The sequence below is a fragment of the Genypterus blacodes genome, unplaced genomic scaffold (assembly GCF_046128005.1).
Source record: "Genypterus blacodes isolate CSIRO-AG114 ecotype Tasmania unplaced genomic scaffold, CSIRO-AGI_Gbla_v1 ptg000019l_1, whole genome shotgun sequence".
In the NCBI taxonomy this organism is placed as follows: Eukaryota; Metazoa; Chordata; class Actinopteri; order Ophidiiformes; family Ophidiidae; genus Genypterus; species Genypterus blacodes.
The window spans coordinates 3,350,052-3,372,952 of record NW_027466832.1 but is presented as its reverse complement, the minus strand read 5'-3'; the positions used below and the strand labels follow the sequence as shown (position 1 = coordinate 3,372,952).

The 22,901-nt window shown below is 41.3% G+C and overlaps 2 protein-coding genes across 7 annotated transcripts in view; one reads left to right on the top strand and one right to left on the bottom strand.

Annotated features, from left to right (window-relative positions):
• The window catches only part of mcf2l2 (MCF.2 cell line derived transforming sequence-like 2), an 87,455-nt gene that overhangs the window by 22,210 nt on the left and 42,344 nt on the right, over window positions 1-22,901 (top strand). For all 6 annotated transcript variants that reach the window (XM_076141646.1, XM_076141648.1, XM_076141645.1 and 3 more), the window contains 8 exons: window positions 226-350; window positions 428-542; window positions 756-875; window positions 1,182-1,373; window positions 2,062-2,253; window positions 2,387-2,573; window positions 3,338-3,441; window positions 4,858-4,946. In XM_076141646.1, coding sequence (XP_075997761.1) covers window positions 226-350; window positions 428-542; window positions 756-875; window positions 1,182-1,373; window positions 2,062-2,253; window positions 2,387-2,573; window positions 3,338-3,441; window positions 4,858-4,946 — 1,124 coding nt within the window. The remainder of the gene's footprint in view (window positions 1-225; window positions 351-427; window positions 543-755; window positions 876-1,181; window positions 1,374-2,061; window positions 2,254-2,386; window positions 2,574-3,337; window positions 3,442-4,857; window positions 4,947-22,901) is intronic.
• LOC142991479 (lactosylceramide 1,3-N-acetyl-beta-D-glucosaminyltransferase A-like) lies at window positions 7,128-11,381 on the bottom strand. The gene is made up of 2 exons (XM_076141654.1): window positions 11,362-11,381; window positions 7,128-9,375 (listed from the first exon to the last, which is right to left on the bottom strand). Exon 2 carries the CDS (start codon window positions 8,910-8,912, stop codon window positions 7,764-7,766), a length of 1,149 nt encoding a protein of 382 aa, XP_075997769.1. The 5' UTR covers window positions 8,913-9,375; window positions 11,362-11,381; the 3' UTR covers window positions 7,128-7,763.

Below are 22,901 nucleotides of genomic sequence, written 5' to 3'. Positions count from 1 at the left end.
TATGAGGGAGTAAAATGGCAAATCCTGATTAAAGATGATTCCTAGATTCCTTACGTTGTGTACGATAATCTGTATATAAGGTGTTTAGGGTCAAGCACAATAACCACTGTTTTGTCTGAGTGAGTTAAGAGACAATCACAGGTCTCGGGTGTGACACAGGCTGCTGTTTTACAGGAAAGTAAGATTACTAATATTATTTCCTATGGTTCCTTGTATGTAATCCAGGATGAACTCAAACTGGCTTTGAAGCAGGGCACCACCTTACTGGGCTGTATAAAGGAGCAGGCAGCCAAGTCAGAGAACCACAAACTCAACCCAGACGAGATGGAGAACCAGACCACAGTGGAAAGGTGATACTAGTGCAAGCTTCTCTTGATGTGAAGTGCTTCTGATTCAGTCTGTGTTTAACCAGCTTCACCTGTTTCAGGCTACTGGCCCAGCTGGATGAGACAGAGAACGCCTTTGAGCAGTTCTGGTGTAAACATCATCTGAAATTGGAGCAGTGCCTGCAGCTCCGGCACTTTGAGCAGGACTTCAGAGAGGTACTGTATCTCTCGCTCCCTGCCTTTGACCTGTGAAACAAGAGGGCCCACCTTAAATGAACTTTAATCTGTGATAATTGTGTGGGGAAATAAAATAATAATTAATATTTTGTAGGACTTTTTTTGTATGAGTTTCTTCCAAAACTGTCTGGCTAACAGGAGACTTCCTTGTCTCTATTTCTTTCTGTCTGTGTCCCGTCCGTGGTTGCCCAGGTCAAAGTGTCTCTAGATGGTTTGATGAACAGTTTAACCTGCCTATCAGATATTGGGGATTGTGTTGCCAGAGTTGAACATCTACTAAAGGAACTCAAGGTTTTGGAGGAGAAGGGTCAGGTCAGTACAATACACATAAACACAAAACAGTTTTTGTTGTTTTCTTTAACCTCTCCTGATGCAGTAAAGAAACAAAACTGTCAATAACTGAATATTGCATAACTTGCAAAGTCCATTAACTCTGTGGATGCCTAGCCATGTAACGTCATGCTGGACAACTCTGTGTGAGATTTTGAAATATTTATACGACTTTCCAGCTTGGGATGTGAAGAGCTTTTGCCACTTTGCCAGTTTTTGTTTCTCACCAGAAAACAAAAACTTTCTAAAGTCAAACTTTTTATATATGGTGACCTGCTGTTCATCCAGGCAACAATAGAAAATGCCCAGCTGCATGCGCAGCACGGTGACCAGCTCATCCAGAGTAATCACTATGCTGTGGACTCTATTCGACCCAAATGTGTGGAGCTTCGCCGGGTCTGTGATGACTTCAGCAACGAGACTAAGAAAAAGACGGATGTACTGTCCAAATCGCTGCAGATATACATCAGCATTGATGAGGTAAGAATTTGATCCATGTTTTGTGATTCCATGTGTGGATGAAAAAAAAATCAGTCTTAATCAGTAAACAGAACTTTATACTTTGGCTCAACCTGTGTAAGTATCAACAACACAGCTAATTAAATTCATTTCACCAGCATTTAGATGACACTCTTTGTGTGGCTGTAAAAGAAATGGTGGTGCTTTCAATTCATATGCTGCCCACATAACCATAGGTCACTCATTACTATGAAGGAAGCATTAAGCAGTACACATGCATCATAATAATGGTCATAGAATTGTCATGTTAATAAGGGAGAAATGCAAAAGACGCTACTCAGCTGAGAAGGTTTCTTCCCATTCAAAACCAACAAAAGGATTTTATTGTCAGATGTAATTCTGATCTGTTTGTTTTCTGTTGCTCCCTTTTCAAAACATTGTATAATGCAGTCAAGCAGGTGTACTGTAATCACTGGCATGTGTGTTTGTCTTTCCATCTGGCCAGCTGGCACAGAGATAACTCGGACAGTTGTAATGTGAATAAATTTGCTAAATGTACATGTAAAGGTTGAATAGAAAATAATGTCTGTAGTAGTAAGAGTGGGATGAAGCCTACGTGAATACTGTGGAACATGCAAACTCTTTACAGGAAGACCCCGTTTGGCCTCAGTCTTGTTCAAACTCAACCATTTCCTTCTGCTGTGCACAGGTCAACCAGTGGTGTGAGTCTGGCATCTACTTGTTGGCCTCCCAGGCTGTAGATAAGTGCCAGTCACTGGATGGGGCGGAGTCAGCACTGGCTGACATTGAACGCTTCCTGGAGACAGCTGAAGACAGCCAACTAACTGAACTCAGGAATCTCCACAATCAGTATGAGGTGGTTCTGTCAGAGGATACCAAGGTATGATGGATATACCTCACCAAAAAATCAGCTTCAGACACACATTATAAAATATTCGTTTTTTTATTTAATTCATTGAGTTAGTAAGGTCATGGACAGATTATATTACTGTTGACATCATTCCTCCCTGCAGGCCAGTGTTCTAAAAGCCCTGAAGCGGCTGGAGGATGTACAGGAGATGTTCGAGAAGCGGAATGTCAGTCTGAAGAGGCTATCAGCCAGGCAGACGAGGCCTGTCCAGCCTGTTGCACCACGGCCTGAGTCCTCACCCAAACGTCCCTCAGTAAAGAACCCTCCCAGGACCACAGGAGGCCAGCAACGTGAGTTTATATTTTATATTCAGTTTGTGTTCATTTCATGATAAATCAACATACATCTTATTTGATTTGTCAAAGATTACACAATAAGGTAGGCTCATTTCCATTGCAGACCTCGATATGAAAGGAAGATATCTTTCATTAGGAACATAAAGGAACCTTTTTCATGACTTTCATGTTAAAATTAGCCCTACCTGGTAAACATCTATTATGCACCGGCAATCCATTTCACTCATGTGAATCTACATATCTAAATTACTTGAAATAGCTCTTTTATAAATTATTCTACATTATGTTAGTTTGACTTGAATTCTCGGAATTCTACTTGAAGCCATTTGAGTTCTTGAAATGCAGTTTTACCCACATAGATTTGTGATTGTATTTCAAGGACCAATCTGATCAATGTATTTGATCAATGCTGCAATTTTGTGTTTAAGAGTTAAACTCTTAAACTCTAGCTCTCATTAGACGCTTTGCCTATCTTGCATAAATAACAACGGACAAACAAACACCAAAGTTCTCTAAACATTAGTTTGGGAAACTGGTTGTTCCACAGAAAGCATATCACCAACCTCCACCCTCTGAGTCTTTCCAGAAAGATAACAAGTACGCCATGCAACTGCTATACTTGAAAACTCAAGTAACCATCACTCAAAATATTCTGTGGCAGACACCAAAGACCTACTGTATGTGTTATTGGATGTGCAAGGATGTTCAGTTCAGTTCAGTATTCAAGGTATATTTTTCAATTGTGTTATTTGTTTCAGCTTTGGCTCGCAGAGCTTCAGACGGCACAAACACCACCAAGCAAACGCCTGACACAGATCCCAACAAGAAGAAGAACATACGCAAAGCCAAAGGAGGCATCAAGGTATCTCAGGCCACATACTGACCTGCGTCAATCAAATTGAGCTTATGAGACACAGTTGACGTGAATGACGAGTTAATGCTGAGGGAGTGTGTTTGAGTGCATGGTAATATGCTGGTGATGATGAATGGCCTGAGGAATGGGATGAGCTTTTATAATGATGGGTGGGAGCTGGAGGGTTTGTGTTAACTCACTGAAGGAAGTAAATGAATATTTCAATGTATCAAAAATTGCTAAAGCAACTTCACACCAGATGTGCACCCGTAGCTACTGTATGTTGGAGCGGAATCCATGACTGAATCCCCAGTAGAAGTTGATCATGAACCACATCAATCCAAGTGGAAGTCATTTTTGCACTCAGCAGTAATGAGCCTGCACAGTTAGTGTGGGGCAGGGGCCATGGACTGGTTACACAGTAACACTCTTCAAGCTAATCACAAAATCTGCAGCCTTTCACTGCTAAGGCGATGTCCAAAATGTTGAAATTTGGGTGTAAGTATTATTTTTTCATTTCTGAATGCATACATTAAGAATATATGACACAACATGAGGTGTGAAAACATCAGGTTCCTATTTTTAAATGAGCTCAAGTAAAACCAGAACATGAAAGTTGAAAACCGATTTGGATTGACATGTTCTGAAAATTGGACTGGGAACTAGGTTGAATTCGGTACTTTTCTCTAGCCTACACCCTGCTACAGCAGCTAGTGGCTACTCACAGCAGAAAGGCTTATTTTTGACATGGCACTTTTGACTTTTCTCATGTTTGGTACTTTCATTAATACTGTTTTCTGAATTATACTTATGTGGTATTCTGCACTGTTGCTCTGACTACTTTTTCCTTCCATTCATTGACCACAGCATGTTCATTCAACAGTCTGCACTGAGGCAGCATCCATTGAAAAGAACACTCTGTGCCAGCTTCAATAAGAAATAAATGTTGTTTATAATGTGATGGTCCATCAAAGTTGCAGGCCTGAAGCTGGTAGGATTCAATGTTTTTTCATCAGGGCCAAATAATGACTGGACAAACCTCCTGCAGTTGAAGGCACATATCACTCATCAGTATGCCTACCTGAGGCTCTGTGCTGCTTTGCTCTGATTTCGCTGTGATCTTATAAATTGGTTTATAGAAGTCGGAATTGGGATGCATGCCCTGAGGTTGTTTTGTTTGTCAACAAATGGGGTCTGTGTGTGCAGTGATAGTGTATGTGTGTAAGACCGTAAACCTTCCTCCATAATTGATGAGAGCAGACAGAAAGTCTGAGTGCTTACTTTCATTTTCCTCTCTCCCTTCTCCTGAGTGTGAATGAGAAGGAACTACTCACTGTCTACTAATATGTGATTGCTATTTGTGTATGTACATATTATGTTCTAATAACTCTAACTGAAAACATTTGGTGTGCGTGTGTGTCTTAGATTGAGGTGATGCGTGAAGAAAGTCAAGGAGGCTCCACCCATATCGTTGTAGCCACTGAGACGGAGGAGAGTTTGTCCAACAGACGCAGGTGAGCAAAGATCAGAAGGTTGTTGTTCTTTAAGCATCTCTGACAAGAGCACCAAAATGTAGTTCTTTAACATCAACCCTTTCTGTGTGGAGTTTGCGTGTTCTCCCCGTGTCTGCATGGGTTCTCTCCGGGTACTACCACTTCCTCCCACCGTCCAAAGACATGCAGGTTAATTTGGTGACTCCAAATTGTCCGTAGGTGTGATGTGAGAGTGAGAGTGAGTGTTGTTTTGAGTGTCTATTTGTGCCCTGCGATGGAATGGCGACCTGTCCAGGGTGTCCCCCGCCCTCGCCTGTTGACAGCTGGGATTTGCCCCAGCGACCCCGCGACCCACTAGTGCATAATCAGTGATAGATAATGGATGGATGTTTGGATAACATACATGAACATATACAGTATAAGGTATATATCATCATTTTAAATTAAGTTATTAGAAGGTTTAAAGCTTCCATTGATGAAAAACTGTTGTGGTCTCAATAGTGTCAATAGAGCAGTTTCGTTTTTTCCTGAATATTTTTATTGAAGAAAGCATCTAACATTATAGTAATCTAGTTATGAGCCAATCTTTAAGAAAAGGAGGCACGGGGAAAACTAAATAAAAAAACAAAAAGGGGGAGATCATATGCCCGCTGATTGAAGCTGGGGAGGACCAAACCAATCGTGTCCCCTGGACGCTGAAGAGCGGTTCTCCTATGCATGGTTTGCATGCCCATATTATTGGGGCTATTATCTTGTCAGTTTTAGAAAAGAGGTTTTTCTCGATAAAAACTAGGACAATTTGAAGGAGGCGCGGCAAGCTCGGATATACAGTTGGCACCCTGGGGTGCTATCAGACGCCGAGGGCGATCCACGTTTAGTGGTATGGACACATCCATTAAAGCCACAGGAATGTGGGGGAGGGGCCCCCCTCTGTGTGTGTGTGTGTGTGGGTGTGTGTTTACCAGAGGTGGAAGATAACTGAAGATAACTTACTATGTAAATACTGTGTGTATAATTTCACCATGTGTTATATGAGACTTTCTATTCTGAGTAACTGCTGTACTTTTTACTGCACCACATTTATCTGACAGCTGTATTTACTTTACACATGAAGACACACACAGTACATACCCACACTCCATACTGGAGAGTAACATGTACATTTACTCTACTCTATTTGCTGTTTATATAAGTAGGACAACAATCTTGAACAGACGGACACAACCTGCCAGAGGTATGGGAGGAGAAGACCACCTTTTAAAATCTGTCCCACACACACCGAGGCAAAGGGGGGATGACTACATATACCCATGAAATAAAATCTGCACTGAAACCAAATTTCCCTAAAACAAAAAATTACATCTCTCCACTCTACCCTATCAAAGGCCTTTTTCCAGCATCTAATGACATCACTACATCAGGGGAATCAGAGCCTGCACAGTACAGAATATTCAATTCAGCCTCCTTGTGACTTTCAGGTACGATTTGAGCTCACTGTGCACAGCCATCGCTGAACGCTTCATATTTAAGGTCCTACAAATGGGTCCCAGATGGGTAAATAAAATCCTGCTACTGGTGGTTCACCCTGTGTCAGCAGTCTCTATCTAACCAGTGTAAGTAGAAACAGCATAATAGCAGTGGCATAGAAACATCAGTGGTATTCTGCAGTTAGAGGCAGACATGGAGACAGGAAAGGAACAGAAGGGAGTTAGTAGAGGGAGAACCACAGTCGAGAGAAAACTGTCAGGCTAGGCTGAATACTCCCTGATGATGGTGCATGGTCGTGTTAGTTAGGATTCCATTCCAGTCCCATTAACCATTTACAGAAGAATGAGCGCTTTAATAAAACTTGCTGCAATCTGGAAACAAGAACAAAGAACAGTTCATTAGACAGGTTTCTTTTATATTTATCCTTCCTGAAATTGTTCTTCTGGACGGTGTTGCAACCATTTATATCCCAATTGACAGCATTTATGTTCACAAAAATCCATTGAAGGGTGCAGTGTATCATTTAAAGTTACAATCTGCGGCTGATGGCAGTGATTTTGTACACCAGCACACCATTTGGCGCAAGTGCTCCATACTGTTGGTTTTGTTTTTATAAACTTAGGTTCAAGTTACTGTCATATGTGTTCGCATGATTGCATTCATACCTTCCACATAACCAGTGACGGGATCCATACTTACTTTCCATCACCCCGACAAGCCGAGGATCACCCACAATACTACAGGAACCAAAAAAGTGTAAACCAGTTGAAATCGTTACATGACAGCTTCCTTCTTTGCAAGAGTCAAACACTCAGAGGCATCCGACATAACTCATAACTCATTTTTGGAGTTCCTACAGCAGCAAATTACATCATAAGTAAACATATGTTTGAAAAATACTCAATCATCTTAACTGATGCATTTAACACGCATGTACAAGGAGTATGAAATTGAGTTCAGTGATTGCCTCAGTATTGTGTTATTTGCAAGCCAGTTTACTATTTATTTTAGACTTTCCAGAGCAAAAGCTTTTCCGCAGGTGGCAGGTAAATTAGATTAAAGTGGAGGTTGTGACAGATGTACGCAGAGAGGCCACACACTGTAGATGAAGGCACATTGTAAATATCACCTCATCTCTTCCCACTGTGGATAAAGTAAAATGATCTACTGATAAGGTCAAATGAGCAGGCACGCAGAATGGCGTTGATCTTTATTACAATAAAGCAAACATACAATAAAATGATCAAACAATGAAATACGGCATCAAACAATGCAGCAAAAACCACACGCTATTGCTCTAGGAGTGAGGTCCATTTATCATTCATTCCCCACATCATCTAATGACCGCGTTTATGTAAAAGCTGCCAAACAGGCGTATGTACTTTGACGAGGTGGCAGACACAGCAGCATCACTCGCAATGCTGTGCAGTACAAATTACCGATAAAACTAGTTGAGTGGCTAGACACAGTAGGGTCTGTTGCTGTCTGCCACAGTGAGCGTACATCTGTAGCATGTCCATGTGATGTGATCATGCGCTCATAAATGCAATGATGGTATGGGGCTTTGCCCTCCCCTGCAAAGTACAAATACCCCTGAGGAGAGACCCCCATAGCTTTGGCACAAATCCCCATGAAGACATCATCTATATACATGGATGAGTTTCGTATCAGAGTAGCATGGTAAATCTTAGCGACCACATCCCTTGACACAACATAACCACCACCAGAGGTGTAATCTGGGTAAGAAGGCCAGGGGTACAGCTCATAAGGAACATGGTATCTAGTGTTTTTACGACGATTTGGAGCAGCTCCTCTGTTCACATTTCCCACCCACAGGTCTTTAGCCCCTGTCTGGCTGCTTTGCGCATGTCGTAGATACTTCACCAAGTTTGGCGTGTGGACAAACATGTCATCATCTGCAGACATGAAGAAATGAGCGTGAGGGCAGAATAGGTAGCCCCAGTGGAACTGCAGCATCAGTTTGACTGTCAGATTGTAAAAAGTGTCCACAAAATCCTGTTGGATCAGGTCTCCATAAGTCTGGTCCTCCTGAAGCAGAGCTCTCTGGACCCTTGGCCCGTCTTCGATAACTGGATGCACACCCAAGGCAAACACCACCCTCACACTGGCCCCATTCTGCAATGAAATGTAGCTCTCATTCCCCCACGTCTCCCTGATGGCCTGCCGCCGTTCAAAGCTTACTGGTGACGATTTCACAAACAGAAGAAGGAGAACATTATTGTTCCCATCTCTACATTTCTGTGGGTGGTTGATAAGGTAAGGATGGCTGACTACACCATGACCATCCACACTGTCAGAACCATTATTTCTATGGTGATGGCGGTGGTTGGAGTTGATAACAAAAGCGGAATAAACAAAGTCGTAGCTGACAACATGGTGGTGTTGTTCCCAGCACACTATTACCAAACTCAGCACTAAGCCTGTGGTCAACAGCTGCAGGCACATTTTTTTATGGATGCAACGGATATTGATGAACATTGCGACTGTTTGCCGATTTCTGCTGTTGGATGTCCCTAGTCTGTCTGCTACCTGTGACGCTCCCTCCTGTTTTTAGGTGGTACAGTAGGCTGTTATTTCACTTCTGGCTCCTTTGACACACATTTTCTTCTGATTTCGCTCTGTTCTTATCAGGTTGTCTTCCTTAATGTCTTCTCTACTTCATCTTCTATTCCGAATCACATCACTCCTCCTACAGTTGGGGCAACTGTTTTCTTTTACTTGTGTTGTCAATTCCAGTAGGCCTGTGTCAGACACTTTAGCAGAATTGGTTCTTCATTAGTGTTCTTCTTCCACTGTACCAAACACAGGCTGCATACTGTCATAGTGATCAGGTAAAAAAATAGCACATGGAAATCGCATTGTCTACTTCAGCTCAAAAAGCCACGTTGTGTTCTTCTTCCTCCTTCCCTGAGGTTTGGCATGTCATAGGGCCACAGTGCATCTGCGGAAGAGAGAAGTCTCAGCAATATTGAAAGTAAAATGGAATAACACAACCTATGATGCGATGTTCTCTCTCTCTCTCTCTCTCTCTCTCTCTCTCTCTCTCTCTCTCACACACACACAATAGAGCTTATTAAGTCAAGTAATGATACTAAAAATACAGCGAGCAAAATACAGAGCTTTAGTTTAGTTTTTAATCGAGACAGATTATTTTAGGCAAGCAAACAGAATGTGTTTGCACTTTTCAAATTAACTGGTGATGTGTAGGTGGATAGGAGGGAAGCATTAAATGTATCTGTGCTGAATGAATTAACCTTACCTAACTGATGAGACACATACATGTGCATGTTTAAAGGGGACATAGAAAGCCATGTCTATAATAACTAAGATTTAATGATGGAGAAAATATTGATACCATCAGATATAGATTAATTCCGTTATGTGATTGATCCATTTTTTGACTGTTCTAAACATCTTGCCTGATTCTATGACTTCCTTTTTTACTGCCATCAAAAGGTGATTGTCATGTCATTCTACAAAAGTTGCACCTGTGATATTGTCGTACTCACAACATTGAGGTCATCTGTGACTCCAGGGGTAAATTTTCATGTCATGACAACACAACTGGCGGTGCTTTACCCCATACAACAGTTTCCATTGTCACCCAATTCAAGTGTATCACATATCTATTCTCACATTTGCTTTTGCTTTTTTCTTGCCCCATATATAAAACAATCTACATCTGAATAGCTATTGTTGTCAAACGCTTTCCTCCATAAAATATTCAGCAAAAAAAGAAGAAAATTCATTTGTCACTGGCAATATCCATCAAGGATTTAAGATCATAAACATCTAAATTTTCGTAAAATTGCTGTAACTTTAGTAACATGGCGCTAACAGCAAACGCTTGAGTGCTTAGCTCACTTAGTCAACAGACACGATGAAAACAACTATCAGTAAATCCAGAATAATAAATATATCCAGTTGTATCTGAACACACAGCTGATTCGTTTTTTAAAAGAACCGTTTAAACTGCCAACAACTACTTCAGTGCCAAATGAGTTAACCTGCTCCTTACTGATAAGACACATACACGTTTATGTTCTAAACCAGTAAAAAGGGTCTTTATCACTATTTAGACTAGACAAATAATGACAAAAGACTTCACAATTCACTCTCAGGGTCAAAATATTCAAGGGAATAGCCAGGAATGTTCTTTCTTATTGCTTTACAGGCAAGTTAGTGCCACAATACCCCCATTTCATTTTAGCCAGTCTGTACAACAACAATAATCATAAATAATATTTTAATTAAAGAATCACCTACAACTCATTACATTTTTTTAATCAAAGCTTATTATTTACATTCCGTGCATTGTGAGTTTCGTCAGCAGCTGTGACGGCTCAGCTCAATAGAGACCAGACAGTGACAGGTTTGAATAATTGTTTGGGTAGGAAGTCACGATAAAAAAAAAATAGAATTTAGAATCTCCTCCGCAAAGTAGCATTACCAGTCTGAAAGGGGCTAAACCGATTTTAAAAAGAAAGAATGTAATTTCAAATGTTTACATTTACATTTGCTAATTTGGCAGGTGCTTTAATCCAAAGTGACCTACATACGAGATTGCAAGCAAGGATGTAGTAGTCAGGGGAGAACAAGAGTTACCGCTGTTAAAAATCCAATTGTGTCAAATGTTATGCAAGGGTTAGATTAATGTCAGCATAACAGCTGGGTAAACAGGAAGGGCTGAAGCGAGTTTATCCAGCTCTCTGTCAGCTTAAATGCGCACACTCGCACTCAGTGTCGCACACCAGGCATCAAAACTTCGCACAACTCTGTAAAACACGCACAGTAAGCTAATAAGTGGAGAATTCCACCAAAGTAGACGTATAACGAGAGCTACTGGATCGGCTGATAGTGAAACATCGAGTTTAATATAGAAACAAACTACCGGCAATCATGCACACGTATCTTTGTGAGTACTTACAGAGGAGGGGGTTGGCGAGCAGTGACAGTCTGAGGCTGGGAGACCCGGAGATAAGGCTCACATGACAACGTCACCGACGTTACCACGTGGTTCTTTGCCCTGTAGTGCAAGTGACTGCTGGTTTTTTTTTAGAAAGAGAACAAAGAAGTTTACGGTGGGACTTTGGTCAAGGAATAGTTTTATTAGAATTTGAAGTCTGGATTCACTTTCTTGAACAAGAAACTGCATATTTGGTTGTTGCACTGTTCAAATGAACTGGTGATGTGTTTCCAGGAAAAGTCATACTAGGAGGGGCACCTCCTATAGGAGGGAAGGGTTACATGTATCTGTGCTAAATAAATTCACCTGCTCCTTAAAGATACCACATGTTTATGTTCTAGTTTAAAGGGGAAGTTCATAGAAACAGCAAAGCAGAAACCAGTAAAAAGGGTCTTTGTCACTATTCAGCCTTAGAACAGAAAATGACAAAAGAGTTCACAATTCATTCAGGATCAAAATATTCCAGAGAATAGCCAGAAATGTTTATTTCTCACTGCTTTACATGCAAGTTAGTGTCACAATCCCCCATTTCAGTCTGTCTGTACAACAGGACTGTAGAACAATACCTGTGAATAATATATTGATTACAGAATCACCTACAACTTATCAAACTTATCTTCATCAATGCTCAATATTTCCATTTCTAGATTAAACACTGCCTACACCAAGTTTCTTTATCAACTGTTGCACATACATGTGACTGTTGACAAGAAGGCGAGGGTGTCCTGTTATCTGACATGACATGACAAGTTTACACAATGATTCAAGCGTTAACCGTTTCCTGTATCGCTCCCAGACCGTGGTCAAGGAGCACAGGGGAGATGTTTTCCACCAGGACCAAAGTTGATGCCCTTCAGGGTTAATTCCCTTCTCCTTTTCCAGCAGCAGCAACAGAAAAACACACAAGAAAGTCGTTCTTGGGAAACAGCAGCTTTGTTGTCACCACACTAATGGTACAATGTACATTTATTTAGTGGTTTACTCTCAAAAACACACAGTAACATACAAATATACAGTTCACATTTGATCACTTTGATTACAAAAAGTGCAGTACTGAGTGTAAAAACACAAATGTGGCAGTCCCGTTATTTTGTGTGTACACTAGAGCAGTGGTTCTCAAACTGTGGAACAGTACCAACTCTGGAACAGTACCAACTGTGGTACGCGGGCTCCCTGTAGTGGTACGCGGACAAATCAAATCAAAATAGCGGAAATGCGACTTAAACCTATTTCACAGATCTACAGGCTATGCCAGACCAGTGACTGATTACCAGAACACAGATCAGTTCCTTTTTATTTTATACATACACACACATACACACTCCAGAGTCGGCACCAGCACCAGCATCGTTGGACAGCAGCATCCCCCCCCCTCACACACACGCACTCCAGAGTCGGCACCGGCGCACGCGCGCGTGTTTGAACATGCTGTGGGTGTAAGAGGGACTGCCCCATATAGGACAGTTGTTCATATGAGAGAGTTCTAGTACCAATTTGTACAATGTGGCTGTGACTGACAAAGGTCAGAATAAATAATATTCTTATGAGGAATAAATTTGCTTCCTGCCTGCATTATAGTTTATTCTGTATATATTATAGTAAATTTTTGCACTTCCGGTTTGAGGCTAACTGCATTTCATTGGCTTGTACCTGTACTTTGCTTGACAATAAAGTAAAATAATATATAAATATATAAATATATAATAAATAATAAAGTTGAATCTAATCTAATCTAATCTAATCTAATCTAATCTAATCTAATTTTGCATAGCAGCTGAATAGGGTCGGCCTACGCTACTGTATTTTAACATCAGCCATAGCGGTGGTACTTGGAGAGCCATATATTTTCTGAGGTGGTACCTGATGTAAAAAGTTTGAGAACCACTGCACTAGAGCAAAGCGCCGGATCGACAGGCAGGAGCATTGATAACTAAACATCTCGGTCATCATAAAAATTCCATCTCTAACAGAAAAGAAATACCATGTATATGCTTTTAGCATAAAGTAATTTAACCAGTAGTTTCCCCATACAATATCACTGATCTTGTACTGTGTGTGGCAGTAGTTCTTGTCATATTATCTCTTGGCACGTTTCACAGACTCACCAAGAGCTTCCCTGGTGATTTGGTGTGCCATCCATCTCCAGGCCTTGTAGACATACTCAGGGGCTGAACGGGCTGTGTCTGAATCTAGGTGTAAGCCAGGTACCAGGTCCACTCACTTCCCAGCCAAACATCATGAAGTTGGGAGTGAAACCAGTTGCACTGTGCTTTGTCGCTCTGTAAACGATTACTGCATGAGGTCCCAATCCCAGTGGCAACACTCTGCTTTTGTGTCCTTTTGCAGGGTGGCTTTGAATCTCTTGTCAAACTGAGATCGGAAGTTGTAGTGTGCGTATTCTCAATATTTAACCATGTAAACATCTTCTGGAACACTTCAGACACTGGTGCTCCATAATGGTACACCCACTTTGAGGCCAGCACTTCAGCCACAGTTTCCGCCAGTTCGTTCCACCCATTTTGTAAAACAATCCTGTATCATGAGCAAATAACATTTGCTGTGCTGGGTCTCATTTAGCATACCGGGAGGCAGTGGCTCAGTGGGTAGAGCTTCCGCTTGGGAACCGGAGGGTAGCCGGTTCGAGCCCCTGCCGAGGTGCCCCTGAGCAAGGTACCGAACCCTCAATTGCTCCCCCCTCTGCGAAGGGTGGTAATGTAATGTAAGTCGCTTTGGATAAAAGCGTCTGCCAAATGATCGTAATGTAATGTAATGTAATACCCATGATGTCTAATGCAATGTGCCCCAAAGGGGCGCCAACGGTGTCCATGGGTGCATGTGGTGTCCTCTGCATCCTGGCCTGACCTTAGATGCAAATTCGGTACAAGCGCTGCACCAGAGGGCAACGTCCTCTCACATACGGTACCAGAAGTATCAGGTCAGCAGCCTGGCTACAGTGAGCTTTACACCAAAATGCCATCCCACTGGTCTATTATGTATTTGTCTCATGACATCAGGCCAAAAGACACGAGGAAGCACAACATGGGAACATGTTGAACTGCGTGCCATCCAGGCAGTAGAAACGCCTAAACAGTATTCCATTTGAATATAGAGCTGCTCTGCCATCTGGATCAGCTTCCTTGGCTTGTTGCAGCTCCTCTGGTGACCAGCCACAAAACAGCCCATTGTTGTTGGTCTTAATCAGGTAAATTCTCTCAGGAGGCTTAAAGTTGTCTGTGTCAGCCTTTGAAGCTTTTTCTACCCCCACTAGACTTGCTGTTGTGGAAACTGAGTGCCTCTCTACCCCCACTGGACTCAATTGGTTGATGTCAGAGTCCAACTCACGCTGCACAGCCTGGTGCCTGTTGTTCACTGGGGGAAAGGAGGGGTTTGGCAGCTTGCATGGACAGGACAGACTGTGCATCCGGTCCAGGCTATGGATAATCTCAAAGTTGAACTCACCCATACTCTGAAGCCTCCTGGTGAGCTGGTGCTCCAGCTCTTTCATTTTCATTAGCCATCTCAGGCTGCTGTGTGATGTGTTGTGTGGTGTGAACTCCACTACAGCTAGTAGTTCTCACCGTGTGGTGCAGTAATTCTGTTCAGTTTTGGACCCTTTACGACTCCCATAAGCCGTTCCCTGCCCTGCTGAACCTTCGAGAGGAAGGCGCTGATGCCGACATGCATCTGTGTCCAATATCTTGGTGCCTTGGTCGAGTGGACTGCACCCACAACAAGTGCAGTGGTTAGCAGGTGCTTGAGTTCAACGAACACCTCTTGGCATTTCTCAGTCCACTGAAACAGGGTGTGCTTCTTTGTCAGGGCATGGAGGGGCTCAGCAATGGAAGCAAAGTCTTTAACCACTAAAAGTATGATGCAAGCCCAATAAATTGGTAAACTTCCTGGCCCAGTCGCTCCAACATCTCGGGCACATCTCTGCCCAGTACGATGTTGATGTCTAATTGGACAACGGAGACCAGACAGGTCTCCCACTGCATGCCAGCCAAGGCATGGTCCATAAGCTGCTGGAATGTTGCCGGAGCATTGCAGTCTGAATGGCGTGACATTCCACTTAAACAGTCAATTTTTGGTGCTGCTGTTTTGCGTGGTATGGGGGTCAGTTGAACTTGCCAATAGTTGGAGGCGAGGTCCAGTGTACTGAACCATTTAGCGTTGGAGTGTCCAATGTGGCTTGGGTGTGGGGCAACGGCTACACATCTTTAATGGTGCAGTCATTCAGGGCCCTATAGTCTATGGAGAGGTGGGACGTCTCTGAATGTGCCATGCCTATAATAACTATAAGCTATATACATATATTGAATGTAGGTAAAATGATTGATACCAGCAGATATAGATAAATTCATTTGAATAATACAAACATTCCATCCTCTCAATAGAATTAAAAAATTGATTTGGCCAATTTGGCCTGAATCCTGAATCTGAATCAGAAGAACTAAAAGTAAAAATTTTTGACTGTTCCAAAAACCTTGCCTGATGGTGTGAGCCCTGTTTAGAGAAACAACTATGTATGCTTACCTACCCACCCAGTTTGTTTTACTCTGAAGTCACATATGATTTGTTTGATCATGACTTTGAGATTTCCAGTTTTAGAGCCTGAATTTTGAATGGAATCTGTGAGTGGTATGCTGTTTAGTGTTTAGTGTTTAAGTGTGTGTGCGCTCTACATAGCAGAGGAACAAAAACTGTTGTTATGTATGAGCATGTAAGAGAGCCCACTGTGAACCAGAAGGAAGTTTGTGTGAACATGTTTGTTGAATTATGTCATCCTGGAAACACTGCACCTAAGAGATTGTTCTGGCAACCCTGACATCATCTGAAACTCCACAGTTACATTGTCATGTCATTTCACAATATATTTACTGGCTGTCACTAGTTGCTGTCGCTGTGTTTGTTATCCCTTGGTTCGGATGTATGTTACAGATATTGCAAATAGAGAAATGACGCTGTATGGGAGTAGCCTCATCAGTGCAGACACCGGAGCATAAATCTGACTCAGCAAGCCATCCTTCTTTACTGTTGCCTTTGATTTGCCTGAAAACGTCTAGCTTTGATTATTATTGGATATATTATTATATAATATCATTATTCTACAAAAGTTACACCTATGATATCATCTTACTCACAACATTTAGGTCATCTGTGACTCCAGGGTTAATTTGTCATGTCATGTCAACACAACTGGCTGCGCGTTACCCCTCTACATGAATATTGCATGTCCATGCTCTCATTATTGGTTATAGTTTTTTTCTTCTTTTTTTTGTTTGTTTCTGTTTGCTTTTTCTTTTTTTTCCCCCAGTCTATATTAAACAATCTACTAACTGTCTCATAACCGAATGCTGATTGTTGTGTCAGATGCTTTCTTCAATAAAATTATTGAGCAACAGAAAAGAAACGTATTTCTTACTTGCAATATCCATCATGGATTTTAGATTCAAAACGTCAAAATTTAGCAGATTTCTCAGTGTAGCATACATTTGTTTAGTGGCTGACAAATTGCTTGAACGTAAGTAGCAAGAGCTAACAGCAGATGCAAGCGTGTTACCTGAACCATTGCATACTATTAGCTGGGTCAGTCACTTAGTCAACAGACGTGATGACATCAAATCCAAACATCAATAAACCCAGAATAACAAATGTATCCACTTGTATCTGAACACACAGCTGATTATTTTTGTAAAGAATACAGCAGTTTCAACTGCTAACAACTACAACTTTTACTCTCCAGCTCTCCATTATTCTACGCAAAATGTCAAACGACAAACGTTTCTATCCAACTAAACCTGTGGTGGTTGGGTGCCTCTCGTCAGACACAAACGGTTCCCAGTTGCTCTGAATTATGCTGTGTTCAAGTGCTTATTGAAAAGTGTTATATACAGCACTATATACAGTACCTATTATTGTAGTGGTATGGAACAGCAAAAACACACAAGCACAGTATAGCGCAAGCTACGCAGCATCAGCGCAAGCTACGTAGCATCATGACCAAAGACTCTCACCCTCGCCACCTGGTGCTGGCCTCATACAAAAGCACCTTCAGTAACAGACTCATTCCCCCCAGGTGTACCACTGAACGCCACAGGAAGTCCTTCCTCCCTGTGGCCATCGGACTTTATAATAAATCTACCTTAGGTCGGGGAGGGACGGTGGGGACATAAAATAGTCTTTATGTGGAATGTTAGGATTGTATGCAGAGCAGGAAGGTGTGTAGAGAGGTTAATAATAAACACTCCAAAGGTCGCAGACTACAATTAATCATCAAGCAAGGGGTAAGCAGTGATTGGAAACAGGATAAACATACAAGAGAAACAAACAAATCCAACAAGCACACAGTCAGGGTGTGATATAATCCACATGGAATTTTGTGGAAAAATTCACACTCCAATCTGGTCAGACTTGTATTGATTTGTGTGACGAGCAATCTATGAACAACAGCATTTAGGTAAACAAATGTGATCAGATCTCAGTAGGTGGGTCATTTTGCTTCATTCCTTCCTCTTTGATCTTTGGATGACCATAATTCAGAATTTAGTAACCATATCTAGATTTCAGAGAAGTTACAGCTGAAATTATAACCTAAGATTATTCGACAGAAACAAATGCAAAAGTTTTTTCAGTTTAATCCTACTGATGGCTTTATTCTGTAAGGCAGCCGAGTCACTTGTTGAGTCAGTTGTGAGGTTGCTGTGTTGTGCACACACACACTGAGAAGCGTTTCTTTTTGGATTATATGACAAAGAGTCATTATGTCATGGTATGTTATGGTATGGTATCACTGCTATTATTAGAAATGCATTAACTTTGATCATTTTATGAAACAAAGCTCTGTAACTGCTGCTCTCAGGGCTCAAATAGACAGAACAGACTCCAGATCCTTCAAACCAAACACCGAAAACAAGCTGCTTTGATGAGAGTTGTTGTTGTCAATGTCCTTTTTTGAAGCATGGATTTCACTCATGCAGCTATGGCTGTAGGACAAGGCAAATATATTTATATCACATTGTATATACAAGGGATATTCAATGTGTTTCACATAAAAACAAGTTAAAACATTTACAAAGACAAGATAATGCATAAAAATACATTTACGTAAATTAAGAACAGAATAAAACAAAACATAATTGATCATTCAAATTAGAGAATTGAATATTAAAATCAGTGTATTATATCAAAGTGCAAGGTTTACTGTATAGCAAAAAGTAAAAGTGCAAGGTTAGTACTTTAGCAGAACGCGCTGGTGAACATGAACACAAACCTTTTTAGTATTGATTTAAAAGTAGTCAGTGTTGGAGGAAGTCTTAGTCTGCATAGTAGCTAAATGCTGCATCTCTATGTTTGGTTCTGACTCTGGGTACAGTTAAAGTACTGGTCCAGGATGACCTGAGGGGTTTAGAGGGTTCATACTGTAAAAGCTTTTCTGTGATGTATTTTGGCTCTAAACCATTTAGTGATTTATAGAGGAGCAGCAGTTTTGAAATCAATTCTCTGACACACTGGGAGCCAATGCAGGGATTTCAGACTTGGTGTATTGCGTTCAAATGTTTTAGTCTTTGTTAGAACTCAAGCAGCAACATTCTGAACAAGCTGTAGCTGCTGAAGAGCTTTTTTAGGGAGACCTGAAAATAGACCATTACAATCATCTAACCTACTAATGAAAAAGGCATGACCAAGTCTTGTGTGGACATGAGTCCTCTAAGTCCTGCTATGTTTTTAAGATGATATTAGGCTGATTTTGTCACTGATTTTTCTAGCTGTTGAAATTGAAATTTAGATTTCACTCCATAACAACACAAAGATTGATGGCTTTGTTTATGGTTTTCAAACACATGGAGTCGAGGTGTGGGCTTAATTTTAGCCTTTCATCTCTAGCGCCAAAGATAATTATTTCAGTTTTGTCCTTGTTTGGTTGAAGGAAATTCTACCACATCCAGTCACCTGCTTGTTCAATGCACATCACAGCAAATATATAGGGTCATTTGTTGACAGAGCTATATAGATTTTAGTGTTGTTCCGGATAGCTATTGTAAGCAAAACTGTTATTTTATACAGTTTGGCGTAGCTGAAGCCTGCAGAGGTTGAATAGAAACGGCCATGAGATTGAGCCCTGGGTGACTCCACACGTCACCCACGTCACGTTAGCTTGCCAACAGTTATCTTGTACATACAGTATGCCCTGAACCAACTTCAGAAAGATAACTGTGTGCATGTGTTAAATTATACATATGAATACAAGCACTCATGCTCATTTTGTGGGGTAGCAGCTATATACTGTCTCATTGTGTATCCTTGGACTTGCACATTCTTAGTTGTAACAAAGTTACAGAGAATTGATTGAATTACAGTTCATACTGGCGCTCTACAGTCATGTCACACACTTAATAGATAGTGTTGTGGCTGTAGAACCATTTCTATACATTTAGGTACTGCATTTGTATGTCAAGGTATAAGTGACCCAAGTCCATTTTTTTGCTTCCATATCAGATACTGTATGTGTTGTGAAAATGTGAACACTTAGAAAGCACATAGAGTCATATATATTCTGATATCTGATTTGGCCATATTTGTATGTGGACATAAATGTGAAATGTATCACACATCTGCCAGTGTGATTACATGGAATGGAATTTCCTTACCATTACAACAGACCCACAATAAAATCTGACACTCCTACCTTGCCCATATATTAATGATGTAGCAGTGCTTTAATACTTATTACTCTAATACTAGAAAACTGTATGACTAGAAATATAAAAGAGAGATGCTTTACCTGTGCGATATTAGAATACAAACCCTAATCATCTTCATTCAAATTTCCATCATGAATATTCATGGCAACATTGTTAACTTTGGAAATCCCTCAGGAAATGATAAATGAGATAATGTCAGTACTAAAAAAACAGATAGCATTTACTAGCCACTTTAAATGCCACTGGGGGACGCCACTTTGGGAATTTCCATCATGAATATTCATGATATTGTTTAAGCATTGAAGAAATGGAAAAATTACTGAGATTAATCTCGTGGATGATGGGAGCATCCATTATAAAAATGCATGAGATTATGTGGGAAACATTTATTTTGTAACATGTATGGTAATTTCCCATATTATTATATACTAGAGCAAAGCACCCTTCAGTTATTCAGGTGTGGCTGTAAGCAGCTCCAATTGCCTAGGTCAGATTGGGGCAGGGGGCCTGTGTGCTGGTGGTTGTGGATAGAGAGGTAGGGCACTGGAGAGAGATTCCACTGCATGCTCCAGGTGGCTGCAATGAGTGTTGTGGGAGAGGGGGAAGGGCAGTACACAGGAGGTGTGGATGATGTGGGTTGCAGCAGGGAAGCAGGGGGAGGTGCGGAAATGCAATAATGCATATATTACTACTACTACCTACTATTGCTGTTATTTCTACTATTACTTGTTTTGACTTGGCTTATCTTCTGCTGCTGTAACACTGCAAATGTCCCTGCCCGGGGACTAATCAAGGATTATCTCATCCCATCTCATCTCATCTCATCTCATCTCATCTCATCTCATCTCATATTGTCTTATCTTATAAGGAAATAGGCAGAGAAAGACGTTTGGGTGTGTATAGATGTAGTTCATCTTAACTTTTAAAACCTAAGCCTGGTCATGTATGCTCAACCTTTAAGAATAGGGATGACAAATAACCATATGACCATGACTTCACCTGATGAATTGTCCGACCCCACATTTCCATGTCATGCACAAACAGGTATTTACTCATACAGATAATTACATGCTTGTTTCTTCTCACGGCTCCTCTCACCATTCATGCCTCATCTCCTGCTTGTGATATGACAGATGGGAGCATTTGATACATTTTGTTGGAACTTTATTGACCATTAAAAGGCTAGTGTACATTTAACCGTCCCTCAGCTTGTCCCCAAAGGCTTGTGATTTCATATGAAGCCCACAAAGTCAAAGCTTAAACAAGTGGTCACATTAAAGGGACCATTAATGTTTGTAAATGTTTGCTTTGACCAGGTTGCTTTTGATTTATGACTGCATCAGCGTCTCCCTCAGTAATGCCATGCAAGCTGTGTGTTCTCTTGACCAAGGGTTCCCAAACTTTTCCATGATAAGGCTATATAGCGCTCGATTCCAGCCAAGGCCCCCCATACGAAAGACATGTTATTAAATGCAGCGACAATAGGCTACTTCAACAAAATTAAACATATTGATTCTTTAATGGGAACATGGCAACATTAATGGATGGTTCATTGAACAAAATACAACAACAGCATTTAAATGAAGCCTCAAATAGATGTGTGTGTTTGTGTGTGTGTGTAGAAAAAGAGAGCGAGAGAGAGAGAGGGGGAGGGAAAGAGAGAGAAAGATTGTGTGAGTGACAAAACAAGAGGCCTCAAATTTGACTTTTAAGTCCCATGAGGAAGCCATCTCAATTAGCTCCTCCTCTTATTTTAAGGCCAGACAAGAGCCAACATCAGGGACAAAGGGGTTGCTAACCCAGTTTAGTTGTGTGTTGTCAAGGTCAGACAAATAGTCTCTGAAATATCCGTGGAGGTGCTCCAGGTGTGACTGAATCAATGGAGAAAAAGTGTCCAACTCATCACCAGATGACAGCAGCTTGTGATGTAGTCGTGGAAACATTTCTGTAATTCCCTCCTGGAGCTTGTTTGACCATAGCGTGATCTTCAGGGAAAAAGCACGCTCTTTGTTTGCATATGCAGAATGTTTGTGTCACACCCTTGCATGCTTTGATTCAGTACATTTAGATGGTGAAAGTGAAAGAAATATGCAAGTTTCCAAATCCACGAGAGGAACACACACGGTTCAAAACTGCCCCCGTGAAAGCCAACGTATGTTGTGAGTGAGTGAAGCAACAATCAATCAAAACAAGCTCCCATTTCGTTGCAGAGAGGGGCAAACAGCCTGTGTTTCAAGGGGCAAGCTTTAATGAAGTTTAATACCTGTATTATGTCACAAGCGCTCCACGATGAAGCATAGTATGTGAAAACAGCATTCGGCGCTTTCTTCCTGATGAGAGCAGTCACACCACTGTTCATCTGAACACACGCCCACACAACAAGACCAGTCAAGTCCATTTGACCCAATGTGTTCATTGAAATATCATCCTCCTCCTTACAGAAAAGAATGTCCTCGACAAAGTTTTCTTGGTGAATTAATCGAATGTACGCAAGCAACTGAACAGCATTGGATGCATCCGTACTCTCATCTAGCTGCGGTGCAAAAACATCAAGCTCAGATTTAAGACCAGTCCTGGACAGACCAGTGTTTATCTGTACGCTATTGTTGCCTGTGCATGAGGGAAGCAGGGAAATGATGCGCTTTCAGGCACTGTTGTGTGGAAATAAAGCTTTTCTAATACACTGTGAAAATGTGACCATGGAGGAAGATTGTTTTTCACACAAAGTCAGAGTTTTCAAAAGGATCCAGACAAGTGTGGATATAGTCTCACATAAAGTCTCACATTCTCAGACAGTAA

What these genes read in the sequence shown, in the direction of transcription:
- LOC142991479 (XM_076141654.1), bottom strand. Translation starts at nt 8,912, where the DNA reads ATGTTCATCAATATCCGTTGCATCCATAAAAAAATGTGCCTGCAGCTG.